This window comes from Camelus dromedarius, chromosome 11, assembly GCF_036321535.1.
Source record: "Camelus dromedarius isolate mCamDro1 chromosome 11, mCamDro1.pat, whole genome shotgun sequence".
NCBI lineage: Eukaryota > Metazoa > Chordata > Mammalia > Artiodactyla > Camelidae > Camelus > Camelus dromedarius.
In genome coordinates, this window is record NC_087446.1 from 44,971,356 (window position 1) to 44,998,292 (window position 26,937).

General features: G+C 39.6%; 1 protein-coding gene and 1 long non-coding RNA gene across 3 annotated transcripts in view; one reads left to right on the forward strand and one right to left on the reverse strand.

The window, feature by feature from the left end:
* The window catches only part of SRGAP1 (SLIT-ROBO Rho GTPase activating protein 1), a 248,081-nt gene that overhangs the window by 40,775 nt on the left and 180,369 nt on the right, over positions 1-26,937 (reverse strand). For both annotated transcript variants that reach the window (XM_031462764.2, XM_010980295.3), the window contains exons 7-11: positions 23,238-23,459; positions 21,153-21,254; positions 10,192-10,389; positions 9,390-9,474; positions 3,095-3,122 (exon numbers count right to left, since the gene is read on the reverse strand). In XM_031462764.2, coding sequence (XP_031318624.1) covers positions 3,095-3,122; positions 9,390-9,474; positions 10,192-10,389; positions 21,153-21,254; positions 23,238-23,459 — 635 coding nt within the window. The remainder of the gene's footprint in view (positions 1-3,094; positions 3,123-9,389; positions 9,475-10,191; positions 10,390-21,152; positions 21,255-23,237; positions 23,460-26,937) is intronic.
* On the forward strand, positions 1,346-15,580 carry LOC116156377 (uncharacterized). The gene is made up of 4 exons (XR_004140145.2): positions 1,346-1,482; positions 3,836-3,968; positions 13,423-13,700; positions 13,796-15,580. It is a non-coding gene; the product is annotated as an uncharacterized LOC116156377 (long non-coding RNA).

The window sequence follows — 26,937 nt, forward strand, 5'->3', positions numbered from 1 at the left end:
CTCCTGTCCTCTCCCTTTAGAGTGAAGAGGGCCTAGATTATGTGACTCAGCTTCTACAACTGTGCTGAATGGAACATATGGTAGAAGAGTCCCAAGACCTCTCTCTGGACATTTCGATTTAAACTCCTCCTTAATCGGAAGCCTTGTATAAGAACGTTCACCACACTTGGACATCAGGTAAAGCCCCTCATTAAGCTGCAGACTCTCTCGGAAGACTTACCTTTTTTAGTTCATTAAAGTTCAGGAAGACCAGTTTAGAAACAAAAGCCCTTTACGTGGAAGCCTGGCAACTAGCTTCGTAAGATATTGCCACAGCAATCAAAGAACCAGGGGAACAAACCTGCTGATACAGCCTTCCACCACCAGATTCTAAGACTCCCAGCAGATGGGCTTATATGACTAATGGGGTGTACAGCTACAATGACTAAGGCTCACAGTGCTGGAGAGGTGAAAAGGAGCCTTCGCAAGTGTTTAGAAGCAAATACGGAAAATTCCACCAAGTCATAATCTGCTACTGCTGAAATTCCTGAAATCTCTTTTCTATACTGATTTCTGTGCCACTCAGAGAGGAAAGGATCTGGCAGGTATTAAAGTAAAAACAAAACCATAAACAAAACCAGAAACCTGCCCACCCAGGAATTTAACCGTATGTGCCTGATTTCATCTACTCTTTTCATTATTTTACAAGTGTTTTAAAATATAGAACTTTTTTTTTTTTTTAATTCACGTATGGTGAGGCCAACAGATCAGTTGCCATGGAAAAGATCATGTGTTACTCACAGTTCCCAGGAGGAGAAGGCATGCTGCTACATGGACAAGCAGCAGGGCCACTGGTCAGGAGGCAGAGGGAGTGAGGGAAAACGTGGGCAAGAGCCTTTGCTGGGGTTATCGTGGGAAGGAACAGGCAAGGCAGGGTAAGCAGGTTGAGGGTTAGCCGGTTTGAATAATTTTGGTGGGCTCTGGGGCATGAGCACTGTCCCTAGTTTTCTGGTACCTGGCCTTTGGATGATTGGGGAAGGGGAATTGGCCTTGAGTGTGAAGGCCTGATAAAGGAGGTGGCTGAGGGTACAGGCTCAGGATTGGTTGCTTTGTGTTAAAAAGCCACACTTATAAGCAAGTCCTTTACCATCTCTAGGGATGGGGCAGACCCTCCAGGGTCAGCAGTGTCCCAAGGTCACAAAGCACCAAACAGAGAAACTAGAAAATGTGGCTATTATGACAAGGTCCAAAAGAACTTCACATCTGGTGCTATCTGGAACAGCAAATGGAGCCAAGGGGATAGGAACACAGGCTCACTTTGTTTGGTTACTGATTCGTGGGACAAGCAGATCTTGGAGCTGGAGCCAAAGCCCCCAGTGGCACTGGATAATTATTCCTGCATCACTGAGAGATGCAGAGTGACTCTTGGCTGGGGCTGATGGAGGGGCATCGTTTGCGTCTTCTACCTAAAGCCTGAAAATTGCCTCTCTGGACACATCTAAGGTATGAGGCCCATGTGAAGATACCAAAGCTGTGAGAGGGACCTGAGATTAAAATAAACTGCCTGAGTGCTTATCAAGCTACATTCCATGGCAGAGGTAGCTTAGCAGGCAGCTGGGGTGCTGATGGTTTTGGCTCTACCACGTACACCTCAGGTGAACAGACCCGTTCAGCATTTGGATTGTATGACTCGTTCTGGTGGTGCGCCTGCTACATAGCTTCTGCATCATCTGGCTTCCTATGTAGATGCTCATGTGGATGAGAGGAAGTAGCAGCCTGGATGATGTGAATATCAAGTCTGTTTGGCAATTACAGCTCTCATTGCAAATTTATATATTTGCACTCCTTCCTTTAAAAAAAAAATCTTCAAACAAAGTGCCTTACATTAATTATAATTTAGAAACAACAGGCAAAATAGTTGATAGTGCAAAGGGACACTATATGTAAAAAAAGATGCATATTACCATGCACAAGTAATATGCCCCTTTGTCACTGACATACGGAAGAAAAACCTCAGTATTTCTGTAGAGTTTAGACAAGTCCGTAAATGTATCTTTCTAGCTGGTTCACTAAGAAGAGGGGTTTCCTTTTGGATAAATTGTCTAGCAGGAACATTATAGAATCTTAAAATCAACTTGCCAATTACTGCAACAGACACATCAGTGTTCTAAACACCTCTGACTTCAGAGAGAACTCAACTTTATTTTTTAAACTAAAAAAATTTTTTTTTCAATCTTTAAAAATTTTTTTGGGGGGAGGTAATTAGGTTTTTATTTATCTTAATGGAGGTACTGGGGATTGAACCTAGGACCCTGTGCATGCTAAATCACTGAGCTATACCCTCCCCATGAGAGAACTCAACATTAAAAGTGCAAAATCTTGCTATGTCAATTAGAATAATTTCTGGCTATTGCACAAATGTTGACATAGAGAAATAAAAGTTGCCACAAACTTTCCCTAACCCAAATCAGAATCTGCTTCCATAAAGGCTTTTCCTTCTAAGCAGTGGCTCGAGAATTCTTCCAAGAATAAAAAAAAAAAAAAAAAAAAAAAAAGGCGGGGCAGGGGAAACCAAAAAAAAAGACAAAATGTAAAAAAAAAAGGGGGGGTAGAAGAAAAGAAAGTGTAATATGGTTCTAGGCATTAAAAAGTTAAAATTTTAAAGTAAATCAGAGGCAGAGCTAAAATCCTCAGTATTCAGTATAGCTTGAGTTTTTTATAGGACACACAAGAAAGAGCAAGAACTAACTAACCAGACACAGGAGATAAGCACATAATATTGCTTGTTAATTAAATTATCAAATCCAAAGTCTTATAGAAACTTAAAAGTGTTTTAGATTAGATAAACCAAACTGATTTAATTTTTCTTTTTCTTTTTTTTAAACTGAGGTTGCTCATTAAAGAGCTTTACAATTCCAATGGGAAACCCTCAGATATGCCAGAGCAAATGTGGTTTTGTGAGAACCCCAAGCACTTCATGTTGCTGTTCTGTCACGCCAAAACTATCTCCCATGTTCATTAACAAAATATGTTCACTCCCGCAGCATTTAAGGGATTGCTTCTTGTTAAAAAGACAATGAGGCACAATATGAATTATGATCAAATATTTTCTTACCTTGTAGTCATATATTCAGCTCTATGACCTGTAGGGAAAAAAAATTAAAATAAGTAAACTGAATGGAATCAGTGGAATGCATTCGGCAATCTTTTGTCCCTTAAGATGCTGAGTTTATAATAACTTACATGTTTTATGGTGGAGAGCATGAAGATAGCATATAGACAAAAAATTCAAAATAAATGTTGAATAAACTCTATACATAAAATTTAATAAATTCCACAGATGAGAGAAACATATTTCACTTGGTATTTGAGGCAGGAGTTTAATGCTTTTAAATTTTAATTTTTTTAAAACAAGAATTAGCTGCTTGATCTTAACTATGAGTTCAAAGATGAAACACAAATAAAAAACATCCAAGATTTGCATGTTAGTTATTCTTTTTGTCTTGATGGATACTGGTAGGGGAGAAGTTAGGGAGTCAAGTAGAGCTACGAGAACTCTATTTCCTTTAGATTAAATTGGTATTCTTTCCATAAAATGAAATCAGGGAGAGAAGTTGCGTTTTACAATCAGAAATGACATCTGCAAATATTAAAGTGCAAGGACATTAAATTATGCTACATTCCACCAACTTGTAAGCTTTCACAGAATTCTGTCTTTTAAAACACGAGGTTCTTATACATTCGTGCTTCTTGACTTGTTTTAAAACAATAGCTTGATATTTATGTGGTGCTCCTACAATCTAAGCTAATTTCAAGTTTGAATGTGTCTCTGGTTGCTGTTTGTTCTTATATTTAGGGTGGAGCAGCAGGAACGGGTGCGGAAGAGCTGAACCATTCAAATGGCCTGTTTGCAAAATGATGATAGGGTCCTGCAACAGCTTGAAAATACAGCCGGCAGAGAAGGGTCGGTCATGCGGCAGCACAAACAGGTGAGACCAGCCCATCATTTCACAATGCTGTGACTCAGACTTGCGGGACAAGACCAATGAAACAATTGTCGAGAGAGCTGACTTGTTGGGAAGGGTCAGTGAACGCCTTCAGGCTGCAACAGCCTTTTACTCTATCCTGTACTTTTGAATAACAAGTATCATAAAGTATTTGACTAGTATCTGTTTACTAAACAGGGGGCAAAAGTTCACAGCAGAGAATACCTTTCTCAACCCAGATCCAGGCCACTGTACATTGTGGCAGAATCAGTCCTTGGCCATGACGTGGAGTTGGGGCCGGGGTAGAGAAGAGTCCGATTTTGATTCTGCTCCCCAGTTCTGCTTATCATTTAACTCTAAGTCCCTTCCTTTTGCTGGACTTCTGCTACTTTGGGGGACAAGAAAAGAGACGGTGGACGCAGATCACCAGAAGATTTTATAGCTATTCCTAAGTGGCAGAGAAGGTCTATTAGAAAGTGGAGGGGGCAGAAAGTGAGCTGAAGGTGGTGTCTTACAGGATATCCTTCTGCAGGAAGCCAGCTCTACAGGGTTAAAGCACAGACAGAAGACAGGGCTGGAGATTAAGATTTAAGAGTTGCTCCCCTTTAGGCTGTGCTGGGGCCACGGGACCTAGCTGAGGTCACCCAGGTGAGTCAGTGAAGTGAATAAAGGATTAAGGGCAGACAAAATAGCTGGCCTGTGCTGTACTGTATTCTGTCACGTTGCATGCTTAGTACAACATGCAAGTATGACATAAAACATATGTGTTTGTAACAAGAATAAAAACATCAATGATGTCTAACATTTATTGGACACTGTTCTAAGCACTTTCTATATGGTAACTCACAATTTTCACTACAACTTTATGAAGTAGATACTACTACTATTTTTATTTTACAGAAGAGACTGAACATACAGAGAGCAAGTGACTTGCCCATGGTCACAATGTTAGTATGTGGCAGGTCTGGTACAGGTTTCCTTTAATTCTACACCTAAGCTGCCAGATAACATACTGTAAAATGTAAGTCTTTCTTTTACACCCAGCAAACACTCTGAAAGATCCTAGAAGACAGGTAGGGACAAGTTTACACATCTGTCTGCCTCATATGGCTAAAGCTAAATACAAAATACTGAAGATTTAATAAAGTAAATAGATTATTAAACAGATTTAATAAATATCGATAACAAAGCGGAATCACAGAGGTTAATAACTTTCAAGTGATTCTATGAAAAAGATGTCAATGATAATTCTTTAGAAATTAAATGCTTTACAACTTGGAAATTTTGCTATTTTTGTTAAAATATCCCGACCAAATATTCTCTAGATTTAGAAAAAGATCATCTATAAAATGGCTTAAAATCAATTTGCTCCATCCATCCATGGTTAATAGTATTTGATAAAAATTAAAAACCTTTAAAAGATACATTTTGATTAATGAACCAAGAGCAAGCTTTGCAAGAACTATCATTCATAGCCTAACCGCCACCACCACACCCATCGTTTTTTTCTGCTAATAGTACTGAGTGCGTCTTAACTGATGAGTGAGGTTTTACTTTTTAATCAGTATCATCATTAATAGATCAATAACACACAAGCTTAGAAGAGTCTGCTTCCCAGAGAAATGTGAAAGCTTCCAGTGGTCTGAGGATTAGATTTCACTTTCTGTGGAAGGCTACTTAATTATTAAAAACAACAGACAGCTCCTCCCACCCCAGTACAAGCCATTTGGAAGGAAAAAAACCGACTCATGACCTGCGATTATCTCGTTCTTAGTACAAACACCTATTTTGACCACTCTTAAAATTTTACTTGAGAATTAGGAAGTGAGTTATTTTCTATGCCCAAATGTATTTTATCTCCACAGAGTCAAAGGGAAAACCAAAATATAGTTTGGTGGCAACTTGAGTCCTGAAACCAGATAAAATATTTAAAGTGTGCACAGCTCAAACCAAATACAGGCACCCTGGATTTTGTCCCTAATGAATGATTGATAAGAACTCTTGGCATTACTTTCCAGTCCTTTCTCTTCCTTAAAAATAATACCAACTACCGCAGTGCTTTTCTGAAAAACATAATTAGCTCACAATCAGCTTCTTTTGAAAGTATATTTGTACCCTTACTGAAAGACTGACAATGGATTGAGTGAGGATAATCTATTTAATTCCTTTGTCAGAAACCTCATGCCCAGGGCTAGAAATAATATAACATGGGACTCAGCTTCCCATGTTAGATTTTCTATGTTTAGCAAAAATTACACTGATATTGACACCCCCATAACTCCAAATGCTGCACACAAAGAAGCCAGCGTGAACACTAAGGCTCATTATTGAAAAAGAAAAAAATTTCGGTGCCTCAGCTTTTACAGACATATAGCTCATTTACCGTGCTCGATTTAACTTCTCACATTTAAAAGCAAATGACATCACAAAATGATACAGTGGTGTTGCAGAAGGATGGAGATGATGACGACTTTAACAATGTGCTATGTGTTTCTATGATTTGGAATTCCGAATTTTGACAGTGCCACTTTAAGAGCCCAGTCTAGCTGCTTCGCGATGTTGTAAATCAAAGGACTTACTGGGCCACTGGTAGCCTGCCAAAAGCGAGCAGTAAGACAGGCCAAACACATGTCTGTAGTTACAGTCTCAGCTGTGTACGATCAACGGCTAAATCCCCGAGTTAGGCTCTATTTGTTTTAACTATGAAGGCAGTTTTTGTAGCAGTGAGCCTAGTAATAACTCAGAGATGTGATTTCTATATAAAAAGTCAGGACTGGCCCTAAACACACCGTTTAATCCTGTGCTATTAACCTTATTTAGCCAAACGCTGAGTTGGATCCCTTCATAAGGACTCACCATTGGATAATCTCACTGTGGGACAGGCGCCATTAACTTTCCTGGTCTCCTTTGGTGTAAACCTATTAATGCAAACAGGCTTGCATGGAAAGCCAACGGGCTTACAATGGCCAAGCTAAAAGGTGGGGCATGTCTTCCATGCTCAGCTTTTCAACTGGGCAGAGCTGCCAAGCCTGCACGTGGGGCAGGGCTGGGGAGCAGAGAGGTCGGCAACCAGTGTGTGTCTACTGCCACCAGAGGAGAAGCATCCGTTTTCTTATGTAGAATAATTCCAGTCCTGTGAATGCCTGGTACATCTGAACACAGCTTGTGTCACTAGGACACCAGAAACCACTGAGAGAAATTGCAAGATAAAGAAATCCTGGCATGGAAGGGGAGGGTATAGCTCAAGCGGCAGAGTGCATGCTTAGCATGCACGAGGTCCTGGGTTCAATCCCCAGTACCTCCTCCAGATATAAGTAAAGAAACCCAATTACCTCCCCTCCATAAAGAAGAAAGAGAAAAAAAAAAATCATTAAAAAAAAAAAAAAAAAAAGAAAGAAATCCTGGCATAGCGTTCACGAAGTGTTAATTCAGCTTTAGATATAGGTCAGCAGCTCAAGACGGAATCTGGCGCATGGACTGAGCGAACTGTCTAAAATATAGCCCCATCCAATAATGGCATGTAAAATAATATCAACCGTTGGGGCTTTCTCTCCAGGACGTGTAAGGGAATCTATGCAGAATAAGTACCATCTAAGTTTCAGAATGTGACCCCAAGCGTATTAACGCGTTTCTGCATGCAGTGCCAAGAATGAATTCACCCACTGCTGAATTCCCTCCAACTCACAATCTCTAAAGCGGCATCTCCAGTCCTGTAGGGAAGGACTTGGTGCCTGTAAGCATTTATCTGCACTTAAGATAATTTATGCTTTGGGGCTGGAAACTGACCTTGGAACATCACTGAAATATCAGGCATTCTTGAAAAATGGAAAAAAGAAAAAAAAGACTTTACATGATATTATGAGAAGAAAAAAGAAAAAAAAAAAGAGACAATCGCTAAGGGAAGACAACTATTCAAATTTTAAAAGGAGCTTTTCTTTTTTTTTTTTTTTAATAAATTCTAATTTCTGTTACAGAAGAATCGAAAGACTAGTGCAGGGAACATTCATATACTCTTCACTTAGATTTCCCAATTGTTAACATACTGCTATAATGGCTTTATTTCACTCTCTTTCCCTCTTATACAGATCTTTTTTCCTAGTTCAGGAAAAAATCATATATATACAGCCAATATTTAAATTTCCCCAACTGTCCCTAAAAAGCATTTGATCACTTTTGCTTTCTGATTCACAATCTAATGAAGGTTTGTACACTGTATTGGGTTACTTTACTTTTCAAGACACTTTTTAGGACTTTAAATGCTAATTTTTTTTTCTAAGTGAAATCGGCCTTTTATCTCAGAGTCTGGCATCCTAACTGCAATATGTGGAGTTTCAGGTTATGATGACCTTTCTCCATGTGGACACTCCCTGAGGATAATAGGTTCTTTGGAGGAAACAGAAGATAAGGTGATGGAAACACTGCTTTATGGGTAAGGAAATGGCAGGAGGCAAGAGTTTAGGTCAAGAGAGCAAACTCTTTTTGGCCAGAGTTATTCACTCACTCAGTCCCCTCATTTTCCTCTCCCATCTGTATTCTCTTCCCCTTTTTATAACTTCCAGCAAGATCCAATGTGAATAAAAGCTAATTAAATGTGCTACAGACTATGAACTACTTAGGACAGGCACTTTGCTTGTGTTTATCTTTTTTCCTTTTAAATTTCATGAAGATGAAAAGAGAAACAGTACCATCGGTGATGTCCCTTTTGCCTATAATCCCTTTTTCTCTCCTCAGTTTTCCACCAATGGGGAAATTAATAGTGCCCAGCTAAATACGCAGCTCAGAACAATGTGTGGCACAAAGAAAGCCTTGTGTAAGTGGTAGCTATTGTTGTTTCTGTGATTATTAGATAAAGCAATATGCTTAACAGAATTAGATTGTTTCTCAACTAAAACCAACGCCTACTGAAAGCGGGTTGGCGGGGCGGCGGGGGTGGGGGGTGGGGGGGAGGAGGGGCGGATCTCCCAAACTGGTTTAACTGGTTTCTAGGGCCCAAAAAGGCACTAGCCGGGACAACAAATACCAGCCCACTTAAACAAAGTGGAGCTGGAAGGGTAGGGAAGTCCAACAAGGAAAGGAAGTGACTTGGGGGTGGTGGGTGTGGTCTGCCCGTGGGAGCAGGTACAGCTCCTTCCAACTTCTCTGTTCTTAGGGGCACTGTGCCCTGAAGATCCTTCCTCTGGAGCTCGTTCCTGGCTTTTCAGCCTCCCTAGATTTCACTGTTCTTCCTCAAGGTTAGCACCAAGCTTATAAAGAAAACAGTTCCAGGGAGAACGTGATTATTACAGACACAGATAAAGCCAGATCTAAACCTGTAGTGTTCTCTGCTTCTGCCAGCACCAATCTGTGGTTCAGAATCTTCGTGGAACACACACAAGACATAACATATAATCCAGGTCATCCCCCGACATACGTCAATTGACTGACCTTCTCCAAGGGTCCTCTGCAACAAGTCATGTTTGGCTTGAAGTTTTGTGATGAGATTGCTACCCTCCAAATACTCTCTGAGTTTCTGCAAAAGGAAAGATACCATTTTACCTTTTTTAAAGATGGCTCCATGTCATGGAACTTCCTATAGGTTATTTAAAATCCCACAATTTTTAGCTTCTAAATCCTGGAAACTTGCGACTCAAAGTGTGGTCTGATGCTGACCTGCAGCATCAACTGACCAGAGGTGCAGACTCCCTCCCCAGACCTACTGGAATCAGAAACTACATCTTAACAAGATCTCCTGGTGACGTGCATGTTCATTACACTTTAAAACTTCAGTTTTAGAGCAGTCATCTTTAAATGTGTCTGTGTATCAGAATTACCTGAGAAGCTTTTAAAAAACCTACCACCTCCTTGATGGAAATGTAAGCTATCTTGTGGTGTGGTTTCGTTGGTGTACACATCTATCAAAGTTCATCAAATTGTACATGTGAAATATGTGTAGTTTACTGTACAGGAATCATACCACAATAAAGGTGTTAAAAAGTAACTGTCATATTGATGACCTGTTCAAAGGATAGTATTTTGATGTATTGGGTTAAATAAAATACACTGTCAAAATTTAAGGAAAAAAAAAGTACTATCTCCTAAACCCTATCCCAGACTCACTGAACTGGAGCTCTGAGGGGAGACTGGAGTCTGGATTTTAATAAAGAGCCCCAGGTGATTCCGATCTGGAAGCAGTGTTTGGGGCCCCCAGATCGGAGCCCCGGGCATGCTGGGGGAGCAGCAGGCGCACCATGAAGTAGAACTGCTCGGTCTCCTGCTGGTTCGCCCTCCTCTTGGCGATGCTGGGCTTACTCAGGTAGGTCTCAGACACGGTGGACTTCACAGACTCTGTGGAGCGACTGTGCTGGAAGCACTCAGAGACGTCGTAGTCCTCGATGGTGACCATATCTTGTATCGTCTGCAAGGTGGCCTCCGTTGTTTTCTTAACCTGGGAACAAGCACGCGTTCCTCGCGTTACTACAGTCATCTCGTGCATCCCACAAACCCTCAGGGGGAAACCGCCCTGCCAGGCAAGGACGGGGACACAGGCTCTGCCCTCAAGAGGTCAGAGTCTGTCAGGGGAGAGAGATGGGTAAACAATATCCCATATCAGCAATATGAGGAGAGGCTTTCTTCAAAATGACCCGAAGGAGGCTATCACTTCATATTTTGAGTTCTTATAAATCTCATGGGTCAGTGGGTACTCTCTCAATCACATTTTCTATTTTAAAGGATCTTTTTCATGCAAGTGAAATTACATATGGAAAAATGCACGGACCATGAGTGTGCAGCTCTGTGAAGTGAACACACTCTCTACATCAAGAAATACGGTACACTATTGGTGTCTTAAGCATCTCCCAATCACCACGCGCACTTTCCTCCTCCTCCAAGGTAGCCACTATCCTGACTTCTAACATGTGTCGGTTTTGCCCTTTTTAACCATATAAATGGAATCCTATAGCATGTATGATTTTTGTCTTGCTTCTTTTGTTCAACTCTATGTAGTAAGATTTATTCATTTCTTGTGAGTACAGTATTTCATTGTTGCATATTCATTGTAAAAATAATATATCATAGTTCATCCCTCTTACTGTTGACAGATGACTTATTTCTGGTTTGGGGGCCACTATGAATGATACTGCTGTGAACACACTGCTGCTGGGCCACACATACTTGAGTAGAATTGCTGCTTACTGGGTATGACAGACTGTTACCTAAAATCACTGTTCTAATGTGCATTCCCACCAGCACAGTAGGAGTTCCTCTCACCCCAAATCCTCAAAAGTTGGTATTGTCAGTTCTAAAAATTTAAACCCTTGTGTTGGGTGTGTAGTGGTATCTCATTGTGGTTTTCATATGCATTTCTCTGATGGCTGAGATTGAGCACAGTATCATATGTTTAAGGCAATGCAGATTTTCTCTCTTGGAAACAGTTTACATCTCTTGTTCGATCTTCTATTGGGTGATGAGTTCCTCTTACTGATTTAATGTGGATATGTCTTTTGTTAGTTATGTGTTGCAAGTATCTTTTCCCACTCTATGCCCTGGCCTTTCCCCTCTTCCTATTGTGTCTAGATGAACAGTCTCTGGTTTTAATGCAATCAACTTACCAATCCTTTCCTTTATAATCAGTGCTTTTTGCATCTGTATAAGGAATATTTTCCTATCTCATGGCCACAAAGGTAGTGTTCTATGTTATGTCCTAAGAGCTTTTAAATTTATCTTCCACATTTATTTTCTACAATTAGGTTATATTCCACCTTTGCTTATCAAAGTCTAATGTAAAATAGCTCCATCCTTTTCCTAGACAATGTACTGAGTTTAGAATACCTTAAAACCATTTACTTTTCCTGATTTATATACTATTTTTATAATATTTTATATAGGATTTACATAGGATATATATATATAAATATTAGTATACATTTAAATACAAGACATTAGTTATTGTTAGTATTAATTTAGCTTTACCCATATATTTATTACATTCTTTGATCTCTCTATTCCTTATATTTTTAACTGCACCCTTTGGAAATTCTTTTTAGCATGCGTTTGCAGGAGGTGAACTGTTTTTGATGATTTAAAAATGCTTTTATTTCACCTTCATTTATGAAAGGTATTTTTTCTGGTTGGCAGATATTTTCCTTCAGTACACTTAAGATATCACTGGAATTTCTTGTGGCTTCCCTGCTCCTGCTGAATGAGTTTACTGTCAACCTATCACTACTTTGAATGAATGTTGCTTTCTTTCTCCAGATGCTTTTAATTTTCTACAGCTTCACTATAATGTGTCTAGATAAGGATTTTAAAAATATATTCTGCCTGGAAATTTTGTGGACTTGAATTGTGTGATGTTTTTCATAAACTCTGATAAAATTTCAGTCTTTATGTAAATATTGTCTCTACTTTCTTTTCCATCAATTTTTTTCTGGGAGTTTAATTAGTATGTAAATATCTATGTTGTCTGTATCTTACCTTTCTCTTCATGTTTTCTATTCTTTTGTTGTTCCATGTTGCATTTTGATTACTGTCTTCTGGTTTGCCTTCCATTTTGATAATTCACTCTTTAGCTGTGTCTAATCTGATGTTAAAACCATCCACTGATTTATTAATTTGGGTTACTGTGTTTCTCAGCTCTAGAATTTCTGTTCATTTTCACATCTGTTATTTCACTGTTTACAGGTTATAATAGTGCCCTGCTGAAATCTAAGCTTGGCTTTTACCTCCTTCAACACAGTAAATAGCTCTTTTCCAGTTTGTTTCTGAGAATCCCAATATTTGGTTCCTGTGGGTATATTTCTATTGTCTGTTATTTCTTCTGGCTATCCACTCATGGTTTCTTATCTCCTCATGCAGCTAGTTATCTTTGCTGGACATTTTTTTGTAGAGTTATCTGAAGTCTAGGGTGAGGTTATCATCCTGAGAAAATGTTTATTTATTTTTCCAAGCCATCAGGGGCAATAATAGTTCAGAATCACTGAATTTTTCTTCTATTCAAAATATCTGATGCTCTTCCTTTTGGGAACAAATGGTTCCCTCTGTCATGGCTTTCAGGCTTGGCTGTGTACCTTGTCCTGGATAGTGAAATGTGACAAAACTGGCTGAGTGACTCAGTCCACCATTACAGGAACTAGAAATATGTTCAATTACATTTTTTTTTAAATATTACAATACTGTTTAGGGGGAAGCAATACCAATCAGTGCTCATTCAGATGCTTAAAGAGGTCATGTGATAGAATAAATTTAAAAAGGAGGCAAAAAAATTTAACAGACTTAAATATTATTCCTGAGGATATGCACAATGCAAAGGATAGACACTGCGAAAAAGGCACCTTAAAGATGATTTTTAAAATAACATTAAGTAGTTACTTTAAGGAAGTCATCATTAAACATTTATAGGCTAAATGAAAGACTCACCATCTTGGAGGTGACGTCAGTAAGATGGTAGAATAAGAGGTCCCCTGTTCATACCCCTCTACAGCAACAGTAATTGGCAGCCGTCCATGGACAGAAGTGCATTTGTGGGCGCTTCAAGATCCAGGCAGGAGCTTGCAAAACCTCGGTGGAGGCCACGACTGAGGAGGACCAATTTGAGAAAGCTGGCCTGTGCTCAGGTGGCAGGCTTGCCAACTTTGGTCCTGGCTGCAGACAATAGCCCATCCCCTCGCAGACTCAGCTATAGTTCTGTTTGGCTTTGGTCCTGCTACCGGCACTATCTGCCAAGCGACCCAGGGGGAGTCACACCTGCTTGTGTCCCAGGTAAGAGGCCGGCTGACCTTGATCCTAGCTGTGGACCCTGTAGGAGCCCATGAAGCAGTTCCAATTCACTCATAATCTGTGTACTTGTATTGAAGGGTATATTCACAAATACCAGGCTTGCCTGACTTTTGAACAAAACCCAGTCTCAGCAATGACACAACTTAATCTGAAGAAGAGCACATCACCATGGCCCAGAGCTCCTCAACAACATCTCTGCTGCAGCCCTGCCTCAGAAAGCCTGTTTTCCTGCAGCCTGTCTGGACTCTGAATTCACGACCCATATGGGTGGACCTTTCCCTAAGAGTGGTCTGAGGGGCACGATCCCAAATCCGTGTCTCACAAGCACCTACACCGCACTGTTTGGAGGACCCTGTTTTCTATCTCCAGTGGGAGTGCCTTAAGCTCATGGACAACTGATTAACTAGCCCAGTGCCTGGAACACAGCAGAGTCTTAACACAGCTGTGAAAATGAACTGAACGAATGGTGGAAGTTGAAGTCATCCTCCTTCCAAATCGACAGACGCCAGAGAAATGCTCGGCACACACCAACAACGTGTGGCTTCTCTGCTGACGGTCCTCCTGGGCCGGGCCTTCCCCTTCAGGATAGCCTGTCCCATCAATCACTTCTAGATCCTTTCTAGAAAGTCTCCCCATTCCTCTTGGTATTCCTCTGGATCAAGGCCCTCCCTTCGGCGAGTGAAAGCTTATTTTGAAACAAAACACATACAGCTTCTAAAAATGTGTGTTTTCAGTGAAAAACAGTTGGTCCTGTTTTCCACTGTGGCCAAGATGGTGCCATCATTTAAGGGATAAGTGGCAATTATCTTTTACTTAGGCTTTTACTGCCAATCTCATCAGGAGAATGTTTCATGCAAGTAAGAAACACTTAAATAAGTAAAAATAAAATTAAAGCCACAGAGAGGTCAGATACAGCAATGATTAAGTGGTTATAAAGCTTCACAGCTCATTTTTCAAAAAAGTCTTAGAAAATGTAACAACTGCCCATAAAGTTTTGATCAATGATGTACATGACTTGAGATTCTACCGGAGTTATTGGTATTATGGGAAATTTGAGGAGGAAATGTGATTTTTCTACCCTAGAAGTATAAGCAGGTAGCATAGGGGGTCTCCAGAGAAAGAGAACCAGGCATGGCTTTCTTGACATAACAGAAGCCATTTTGGTCTAAGCCATTTTGGGATCTAAGCCTGGCCACAATGCTTGTCCTTGAATAGGTCTTAGTAATGAATGATCTAAGGGAAAAAAAGAATGCAGAACAGAGAAAAGGCAGTCAAACAATAGTACAGTGCTAAAGCAAAGTCCTATTTCCTCCTCAGAGGATATACATAATAACATATCTTTGAGTTCTACAGGAACTAAATAAGGTCCCACCCAGGTGGAGGACAGAAGGATGATGTTGACGCCCCAGACTTCAATTAACTAAAGGTTGGACTCTGTCGACTTTGCTCCCAATTCTATGCTGAATTATCCTCTGAAAAAGCCCCTTCATGAATATGCATATACTCTTAGCTTAAAACTTCCCCAGTTTTGCTGTTGGGGAGACACCATTTGGGGAAAGATCCCCGGTGTTATCCTTACTTGCTGCAATTAATAATAAATCCTTCCTTCCCCTGCACTTTGGCTAGGTTGTGTCTTTTGGCTTGATATCCACCAGGAGGCGAACCCAGTTTTTGGGTAATAGAAGGTAAAACCAACTTTCATTTACTTCCCTCAATTACCCATGCCATGAAAATTATCTCAAGTTTGCCTAAAATTTGGTTCACTATTGTTGAAGATATCCTGTGTAAGGAATGTATTTTGGGAACAGTCTGTGAAATACTCCCTTGTAAACTATTGGTGAAAGATTTTAAATGGTGCTGGGAAAATGTATATGTTCATTAAACATTGCTGCAAATTAACTGAAGAATTATAAACTGCTCTCTTTTCTATTCCCTTTGATGGATAAATCCAGTATAACTTTAGAGACACTAGTTGTTTCATATGAGAGGAGGTTACACTCATAGAACACAAGTGACATGTTTATGAAAGCTCTATTTTCTGGACTAAATATTACAAGTGGTCTGAAAATGGGGCAAACTACTTAAAAGTGAGGTTTTCCTAAAAAAAGAAAGGTCTAATTGCTTTACTTACACAAGTCACTTTACTTTTCTTTGGCTTTGTATAGATAGAGGAATGAGGAACACTAAGGAACAGTAAATGCAAATTATGGGGAATTACTCCAGAGGCTAGCTTGGAAAGAATGAAACCACAGGAATGACCCCACAACTAGGAATTCATTCCTATGACAAAGGTTAAAAGTAAACCCTTTCCTTCTTCCTTCCTTCCTTCCCTCCCTTCTAGTTTTATTGAGATTAATTGGCAGATAGCACTGTATAAGTTTAAGGTAAACAGCATAATGATCTTGAGATAGGAAGGAAGGGGGCAGGGCGCAGCCATTCAAGAAACAACACAGCTGTTAACACCAAGGTGGCGGAAGATTCAACTTCCAACAGGCCTTGAGGTCCAAGATGGTGATTATATGATTATATAATTATATGATTAGCGTGGCACGCCCATAGGTCCCGCGAGGGCAAAAAGTGGGCGGTAGCCCAATTCCTGAGAATCCCAGCCCCTTCCCAAAAGTAGTAGAAACAATCCTCCCACTTGCTAGCATATGAAGTTACCCAGCCCATTAAAAACTAGCAACACCACACCTCCTGCCCTCTTGCTCCCTCATCTTCTGAGACGGCCCGCACTCTGTGGAGTGTGTATCTCTCTGAATAAATCTTACCTTTACTCAACTGTGGCTCGCTCTTGATTTCTTTCCTGCGGAAAGCCAAGGACCTACACTTGGCGGGGCATGTCCCAAAGACTCAACCAAGGCCTGGGACTCAGCCATCCTCTCACCCCACATTCTTTTTCCTCTATCAGTCTGACTTACGTATAGCACGAAATGATGACTACAGTAAGTTTAGCGAACATCCATCATCTCATATTGATACAAAGGAAAAAAAAGACAACAGGATTTACTCTCTTAACAAATTGCATACATAATACATAGAGGTGTTAATTATATTAATCATGTTGTACATTACATCCCTAGTAATAATGTATCCTATAACTGGAAGCTTGTAGCATTTTTACCATCTTCAACCAATTCCCCCTCTCCCCACCCCCTCTCTTTTTTGATAAGTTTGTCTGGTTTTGAAGTATAATTGATCCAGACACCATGTTAGTTCCTGGTGTACATTTGATATTTCTATACATTACAAAATGATCACCATCTTAAGTCTAGTTACCATCTGTCACGTATCACAAAGATATGTAATTTCTGACTATATTCCTCATTCTGTACATTTCATTCTTGTGATTCATTTATTTTGTAACTGGAAGTTTGTATCTCTTAATCTCCCTCACCTATTTCACTCGAACAATAAACTTGGAGAAACTGGACAAGGCTGTGTAACATTAGGTTGGAAAGAGTCTGGAAAATGTTTATAGTGAGAAAGGTATAAATGATCATTTAGATTTAGGTTACTTTCAAGATGTTGCCTTAAAAAGCAATGTTTATTAATGTTGCATTTCAGAGTTTTAATAAAAAGTTACGCTTTTAAATAAAAAAAAGGAAAACAAAAAAATTGGGAATAGAGTTAGTTGTGTGGGCAGCAGGCTCTGCTCTAATGCTATGGGCACAATACACATGGGACACCAATAAATATTTGTGGACCAGCTGACTGGAAGTGGGAACTGTAAACTTACAGTGTAATGGAACTGAAAGCTCGTTTAAAAAAGTTTAACAGGCAAATGTAAAGTTGTGAAGTGACAATAAATGTCAGAATCCATTATGAATTTGCATCAACCACAGATTTAATCAAGCCCTTCTCACACCTTTACTTTCAGGTTTTACTACTTATGAGTATACTGGGGCCGTTTCACAAATGCTTACTGCTCTCTTTTCTTTGTTTTAAGGCAGGTGCTGCCAACTCAAATAATCTTCCAGGGCCAGGCAAGTAATGAACATAGGCAAGTGGGCTGGGTGGGGAGCATGGCAAACAGGAAGCATATGCTCTGTGCTGAAGGGGAGTATGTACTGCTCAGCTCAAGCCAGTTATTGGCCTTCAGAAATGCAGGTCTAGCACGATAAAATCTAATTTTTTAGAAGCTGGATATCCAAATTTTTATGCAAAACTTCCAATTATTTTTTTTAATTTATTTTTATTTTTTTGGGGTAATTAATTTATTTATGTATGTATGTACGTCTGTATGTATGTTTACAGGAGGTACTGGGGATTGAACCCAGGACCTTGTTTGTGCATGCTAAGCATGCACTCTACTGCTTGAGCTATACTCTTCCCCCAAAACTTCCAATTATTAAATAACGATAATTAAAAAAAAAAAAAAATCAAGCACTGTGAAGCAAAAAAATTTCTCTGTGGCCAGACAGTCTATAAGCTCTTAGCATGGAAACTTCCTTTGAAGAAGGCCTCCTACAGTTTTAAGTGATGCCCTTTATTTTTCCCTATTTATCTACCTACCTACCTACCTACCTACCTACCTACCTACCTACCTTTCTTTCTATCTATCTATCTATCTATCTATCTATCTATCTATCTATCTATCTATCTATCTATCTATAAATGGAGGTACTGGGAATTGAACTCAGGATCCTGTGCATGCTAAGCACATACTCTACCACTGAGCTATACACTCCCTCCATTTATAGTTGTCCAAGATTTGGTGAAAAGGTTCATGTTCTATTTAGCTGCTCAATCCCCATTTCTGTAAGCTTGGATGAAATTCTCCCTCAACTCTAATCTTTTCACTGGGCAGTCATCATTATTTTTAGTTAACTAAACTCTTTCCAGTAAATTTTGGGCTTTACAAGTATATACAAGCTTGGGCAGAGGAAGAATTACATATGTGTTTCTTTATTTGAATATTGTGGTTTGATACCAAGGTGTCAGTTTTCTGCCCGCCTATCAGGCAAATTCCTTATTTACGGTGGAGAAAAGTGCTACACAGGGACCCCAAATCAGCAACGGTTGCTAATGTTGTTCCCAAGTTAGGTCCCTTATTTTTCACACTGTATAAACGGCTTGTTGTAGACTGCTCCTCGCTCTGGACAGATGCTAACTGTGACTTATTCATCTCTGTACTTTCCACACCTGGCAAAACACGTGGAATGTAGAAATCGCTCGATAAATATTTATTGTCCTGAAATGAACAGACCTACAGTATCGAAACTCTTTAAGTTGCCTCTTGATGCCTCTCGTCATATGATTTCAGCTTCACCTGGGTGATAACCAAACTGCTCTCTTCTCTAACCTAGAAACATACTGAAACATCTCTCCCTCTTTCCACACCTATGGAAATCTACTGGCTGTCACAAATCCAATTTAAATCTTACTTTCATCGGCTACAGTGAATTGGTTCCAAATCCAAGAATCATAAACCACTTGTCATGTTCACAAGAAACATCAGGACCATGCAGTTCATTTGTTTCTACAGTAAATTTGGAAAAATTAATCCTCAGAAAGCACTGTCTGCCTCTATCAGTTTATAAAGACACTTTATGCCCAAAGGGATGTGCACACTAAGGTCACAAACCCAGAGGGCTGCAGGGGCCAGACAGGCAACATAAATGGAGCAGGCCAATGTAAGAAAATCAGGAGCTGAATGACTATGGCGAAGTGGAATTCAAGTACCCCCGCCTTTCCCTTCACGAGGCCACACAGAGCCAGAGTTGCCAGACTTCCACATTTTTAACAGGTCCAAACTGTGGGAGCCAAACAAAACAGGCCTGTGGGCTGCCAGCTTTGACCTTGTGTATAAAACACTGTTTTCCTAGAGTTTGGAGACTGTTTCCCAATAAAACCGCGAGAGTATATGCATGAAAAAAAAAATTGGAAGTCACTAGGCAAACAAACCGAGGGTCTAATAGGATCCAGTAAACTGCATTAGGTGAGTGTTTTGTGATGCCCTGCCAAAACTCTAAGCTCTAAAAACACCTCAAGGAAAGCAACAGCTTTCCCTTAGAAAGGCTCATTAGTGGGACTTTACACAGAGACTGAAGCCTTAATCACACTGGTTGCATCTTAAATACACATGTTTGAATAAGGGGTGGTTTGGTTCTTCTAGAAAGAACAGAAGGCAGAAAGGCTGCAACGGGTTCTGACCGAACTATACAGGTCGAGAAACACGGCACTCTTTCTCAACAGGAACACACACACAATTCACACGGGTCAAAACATCTCAGTGGGATTAGAACAAAAGAGGGTATTAAAGTGAATTTTGGTCATTTATTTTATCAAGAGTGAACTGTTGTTTTTTCCTTTCTGTCCCACATTCCTTCCTTTTGGAAACTGTTTGCCTCTAGAAATATATATTTCCTTTGGGGCTGTCAATCAAACAGTTCTATGTATGGACACAAAACCTAGGCTGGCCAATGACAGAATCTCATTTCCTGGATGTCATGGTTGGTCCAGAAGTACGCGTGACTAAAGTCAGGACAATGAAACATCCCATTTCAGAGTTCAGGATGCTGGAATGGGGTGAGATAGTCAAGCTATAGGGACCACGTGGTCCTGGATCTTCCAATGCAGTGGGCAGGGGGAGACCTCCTACCAACATACATGAAGATATCACTTCGAAGTGATGGAGAGAGAGGTTCCTGATGATATTGTGTGGACACAGGGCCAATCACCACAGAGCCGACTGCAAATACTGACAGTAAGTGAACTTTCTGACTCAACTAAGTTTGATTTGGGTTCCTATAAATTACAGTTGAGAGCCTTGACTAATACAATAAATATCTGTGGTTCATAGTTTCATTTAAGGAGAACATGGATCCAATTAAATTAATTTCAGAAACAGGCAGCTGAATTGTACGACTACTTTCTGGCTCAACATATATTTAAATTCACATTTTACATTCTTTCCATTGAAATCTATTAATGTCAGCAAATAAACAGTTTAATACTTCCATTCAAGTACTATTTCAAAATATGAGTTTTGTACCACTGAACGCCAGCAGTGCCGTACTCATTACCAAAAATCTAAAGAACACAAAGAAACATTAAAAAAAAAAAAAGTACTAATCTCAAAAGTTAGGGTTAAATGAATGTGTCAGTCAAAAGTTTCATTCCACACATTCATGTATGTTCTTGGACACCCATGTTGAATTTGGTAATCTATGGGAAATACTTTCAGTATTTAAGAATTTATGAATAAAAGGTGTATTTACAGGTGTATGCGGCAAATCTCTGGTACAGTATTCATTCATTAAAGAACCTTTGCATTTATCCTCTATAAGCAGTATTTTAGGAACCCTGATTTAGTTGAAAATGCATGATGAAGTGACTACAGTTACAACGTTAACTTGCCCAGGTCATGTGAAAATGCCTTCCAGTTTACATCAGAATTCAGATCACCTGTGGGGCAGAGAGCGTGCTCACCTCCTCGTTCTCGATTTTGAGTGTGGCCAGTCGGGACTGCAGCTGCTGGTACCTGAGCATGAGCTCCGCCTGGACCGGCTGCTGCGCGCTGACCTGACACACCTGATGGGGAATCAGAAACCACGGTCACAACAGGGCGCCGTCCAGCCAACCTCCAGAGGCACGGTTCTCCTATTTAAAGGCTGCGTGAATCCCACGGATCCCCTCAAGATTCCAACCACATATTTTACTTTTAACTGCTGCCTCAAAACTTCAGTTTTAAATATGAACTTGTTACCTAAGTGGCAAGAGCAGAATGCAGCTGCCTGGCCTGGAGGTAACTGGGAAGAGAGCAGCTGTAGGAAGCACCCCTGTAAAAACGCGGCAGTTGCCAGAACTCTGATGCTGCCGGCTCACTCCTGGAATTCTGAACGACCACGGGGCGGGGGCAGAGTGGGAGGGGTGATCCAAGCGCACCGTCGCGCAGGCACAAGCGGGGCAGGCAGAGCCTGCTGGTCACAGTCAGCCGGGTGCCTGTAAGTCACTAAGCCTGTTTCCTTACCTGTAAAATGGGGACAGTAAGAGCTCCTACACCGTAAAGCTGGTGCTGGGATGAAATGACATGATGCCCGTAAAGCACCTAGAACACTGCCTGGCAGGTAGTGAGAACTCAAAAAAAGTGAGTAACTATTTTAACATCTTGCAACCACGGCTTGTCTTGCCAATGTCAGCCAAATCATGTGATAGACCACAAAACTGAAGAGGCCACTTGTCTTAGGCTTTGGTAGAATGATACTTCGGTCACGATCCCAATTATGGAAAGATCCAAATTAGAGCCTTTTAACTATTTTAAAATCACACCAGAAACAAACAATTTCTCCTCATCTTCCTTGTCAGAGAAATGGTCTTGACAAGTGGGGGTTTCCTTTCATGAAGTCTCTAAAACATCATAGAGATGACTGCTTCCTGGCGGAACTGGCCATAAAAAAGGGCAGCAGACTTGCTATATTAAAATAATAATAGCACCCCCCAAAAGTAAAAACTATTAACCCAACTGAAATCACTCATCTGTGACATTTTATCATTCTGTGTTTAACGTATCCATAACTGAAAAATTAAAACAGTAACTATTTGGTTTTAAAAACATAACTCTGGGTGGGATAAGCCACTCCCCTGTCACATTCATGTGCTCTTGGCACAAAAACCACTTACCATTTTAAGTCAAGTAATTCACTTTATCAAATCAAGCAAAAATAAAATTGGTTTAGAAATGCATCAGGTACATACATATATATCTTATAAGTCTTAACATCAGGTGTTCCAGAAAAATTACAACATCACAGAAATCTGCCATGGAAATTATAATCACATCTATTTTAAAAAACATAATGTCACCACAATAAGCTAAAATTGAGTTTTAAATCTCTGGGTGCTGTTTTGCACAGCTGGGACACCAAGTGCTATGCAGCGTGCTCCACTAATTGGTTCTTGTCTTCGCCTGTTCACAGACAATAAATATACCACTGAAACTCATAAATGGTTTAAATGCATTTTTTTCCTTTGGATAAAACAGGACAGAAAGCTAAATTCACATATATAAGGAACCTAAGATGTAACACATCATTTCTAATGTTCATTTTACCAATCTGGAGAGAGCTTGAGTCTTAAAAAAATGCTGTGTATCTTTTCTCCTCTCTTCCGTTTTCCTGCCACTTATAATCGTTTTTCTTTATGAGGATCTTTCAATCAGGATGATAAAAAGTCTTCTGATAGATTCTACTGGGCCAGCAAAATGTTTTGTCTTGAACTTAAATTTGAATGTCTTGATGTAGAGGAAGAACTCTTACACTTCCCTGCAACAGTTTAATGCTTACACTCAAGAGAGTTTGCACCTCTGTCTCTTTGGCCTCTGGAGGCATTGGGGTGTTTCACTCTTGCTTTAAAAGGTGCTAGTGGCAGGTCTTAGCAGAGTATTATGCTAAGATCTCATGCAAAGGCAGGAGTGAGAAAACGACTGGGAATTCTTACAAGTGCTGGGTACAACAGGTGGAGAGTAACGTATGTGAAGAAGACAATCCAGGAGTGTTAAAATAATCAATTACTGACCTCATCACCCATGTGAGACTGAAACTCAAACTTCATTGGCGGACAGAATGCAGCAGGGTACATCTCCATGAACCTCTGCTTATCACTCCTGGGCTCCAAATTGTCAACTGCATTCTCAATAATGTCTAAGCCTTCGTGTCTGGAGGTTTCAAGGTTATACTCCGCAGAGAGATACGTTCTCAGGGCTCTGTTCAGACTTGCATGGTAGCCAAGATCACAGCACTTAAAAAATAAAAGAACACCATACATAAAAATTAACTCAAAATGCATCAAAGACCTAAATATGTCAGCTAGAACTATAAAATTTTTAGGAGTAAACTTTCATGACCTTGCATTTGGCACGGATTTCTTGGATATGATATCAAAAGCACAAGCAACAAAAGAAAAAATAAATTTAGGTTTCACCAAATTTGAAGACTTCTGTGCTTCAAAGGGAACAAGCAAGTAAAAAGATAACCCACTTAATGGGAAAACTATTTTGCAAATCATGCAATCTGCTAAGAAATTTGTATCTAGAATATATAAAGAATCCTCACCACTCAATAAAAAGACAAATAGCCCAACTGAAAAATGAGCAATGGATCTGCTAGGTATTTCTCAAAAATATATATACAAGTGGCCAACGAGCACGTAAAAAGATGCTCAACATTGTTAGTCATCAGGGAGACACAAGTCAAAACCACGACGAGTTATCACTAGGATGGCTACGATCAAAAAGACAGATAACTACAAGGACTGGGGAGGATGTGGAAAAACTGGAACCCTCATACGTTGCTGATGGGAATGTAAAATGCTGCAGTCACATACAAAGAGTATGGCAGTTTGTCAAAAGGTTCAACACAGAGTTAACATATAACTTGGCCATTCCACTCCTATGCATGTATATAAGAGAAATGAAAACTTTTTTTTACACAAAAACTTGTACATAAATGTTTACAGCAGCATTATTAATAACTGAAAACTGGAAGGCACCTAAATATCCATCAATAAATGGATAAAGGAAATAAAACATTCAGCCATAAAAAGAAATGAAGTACCGATACATGTTACAACAAAGATCAGTCTGGAAACATTCTGCTAAGTGAAAGAAGCCAGTCATAAGAGACAACACATTGTATGATTCCATTTATATGCAATGTCCAGAATAGGCAAATTTATAGAGATAGAAGGTAGACTAGCAGTTACCTAGGGCAGGGGATGAAGAATTGGAAGAGTGATGGTTAAGCGGAACAGGATTCCTTTTTGTAGTAACGAAAATGTTCTAAAATTATGGCTATGTGTATACAACTCTGTGAATATGATAAAAGCCAATTGTGGATTTTTAATGAGTGAACTGTATGGTATGTGACTAATATCCCAATAAAGCTATTAAAAAATAAAAGAAGCAAAATCAAATACTGAAAGGAAATGATAAAACGCATTCAAGTTCATTCATGCGTACTGAGAGTGACACAGTGATTTACTGAAATCCTTCTATGATGCAAACATAGTAACTGTAATATTTTGATACTTGTATCATTTACTGAGGACAATACCCTGTACTGTTTCAGAACTGAGAACAGGTTTGGATCTGCCAAAACAGTCCAGGAATGCCTTCCCTATCTCTAGAATAAAATTTTTAAACGAGAAATGATTGCCAAAGACCTTTAACTAGAGATAGAATTTTGCTTAGTATTCATAGGAATATAAAAGGGCTCTAGACTTCTAGAATCTAGTGCACTACCTTTAACTTGTATTTTTTTTTTCATATTGCATTCTAAGAGAATATTATTTTAAAAAGAATGTGACTCTAGATATGGGTCAGTTACAAATTACTGACAGAATTTTAAATCTGTACATAAAGCAATATAAATCTCTTAAAGAGGAAACAAGTGGTTTTAAAGGTACCAAATGAGGTCATCCCTATATTGTTCTAATGAAGCTCAATCAATTCAATTTGATCCAATTCAACTCACTAACTGGCCATCTACAGATGCCTGGGAATTTGCCAGGCTCCAGGAGTATGAAGCCTGGAAATAAAATATAACCTCCATTCTCAACAAATTCAAGTATAAGCTGTTCATTAGTTTGCTACTACAAGAGTAATAAAGGGCCACGGAGAACGCAAACTGTTTAATGTTTTAAGAAGGAACAAATCCACTCACTCACCTGTCCTTAGAAATGCCAGCACATTTAATTTCACCCTCACACTCCAATTTCAGAATGTTTAAATTTGGGATTTTTACATAAACATATTCTAAAATCCTGTTTTTCGAAGTGTGGTCTGGGGACTAGCAGCAATCAGCTGGAGCTTGTTAGAAATGCATACTCGTGGGCCCTACTCCTGATTCTAATAAATAAGAACCTGAAGTTAAAAAAAAAAAAATCCGGGGTGGGGTTGGGGGGTGTCTAGCTCAGCGGTAGAGTGCATGCTTAGCATGCACGAGGTCGTGGGTTCAATCCCCAGTACCTCCACTAAGAAAAAATGAGGAAAAAAAAAAGAAACTCCACAGGTGATTCATACACACACTGAAGTTTGAGAAGCACGGCACTAAAATAATCTCATAAAAGGGTCTTGAACCTTGTCCTTTCTCCAAGCAGGCCAGAGAATTGATCTGATTAAAGAATGCTTTATTATTCTACTGTATAGCACATGGAACTATATTCAGTATCTTGTAGTAACCTATAGTGAAAAAGAATATGAAAAGGAATGGATGTATGTACATGTATGACTGAAACATTGTGCTGTACACAGAAATTGACACAGCATTGTAAACTGCCTATGTCAAAAAAAAAAAAAAGGTATAAAACTGGAAAACAAAGAACACTTGATTTAAAAAGAGCAGGAACTAGCTGTTACATCACAACTACAAATACCAGCAAAACACAGTTGTAAAATGCAGCAGTCTCCACATTAGTACATTTCCAGTGCAATCAGCTTCACCCAAATATAGGAAATGATTTTCAGTTAATTAGAAAATTCTCGGCTCACATGAGCCAAGTTCTCTTTCATTCCTCTAACTACTCAGAATCCATAATGGTTCTGTGTAGCAGTTTTATACACATCAGAGGGACTGAAAAAGTATTCTTTCAGCAACACCTCATCTTACAAAAACATGAATTTGTAAAGGAAACGGCCTCCTTTCTTTGAGATGTACCAGTGCTTCAAAACACCCTACTATTCTGAAAGAAGGCAGACTCAACTTGAGTCTAATGAAGCAGATCACACAAGCTGCTTTACTTTATGAGAACGGATCCCAACGGGACTTAACAGAAAATGGATATTGAGAGGAAAGAAACAACCCAGAGAAAAGCCTTTTCTCCCCGCTACAAAAACCAAGTCTCTTTTCAACTTAAAAGAGAAAGGGAAAAAGAATGAAGAAAAGAGAAAAAGAAAGACTATTCAACCCCAACTATCCACTTGAATTACAGCTCTGAAAATTAGATACTAAATTTTCATTATTCCCAGACTTAAACAGTTCACTCCTCAAATTTCTAAGTGTGGCTTCTTTGGGGAGTAAATACCAGGATTTCAAAAGTACCAGTGCATGTTTCCTCACCCAGTGAGGCCAGGCAAATTTAGTGGGTCTGGTCCCAGTAAGACTCCCCTGATTTCACTGTAGTTTCCTAGTAATTTGAGGATAAGCATGCATATGGCTTAGTACCAACCCAGGGGCCTCCCCGGGGTATCTTCTGGGCTTGGAGTACTTCGGAGATTTCT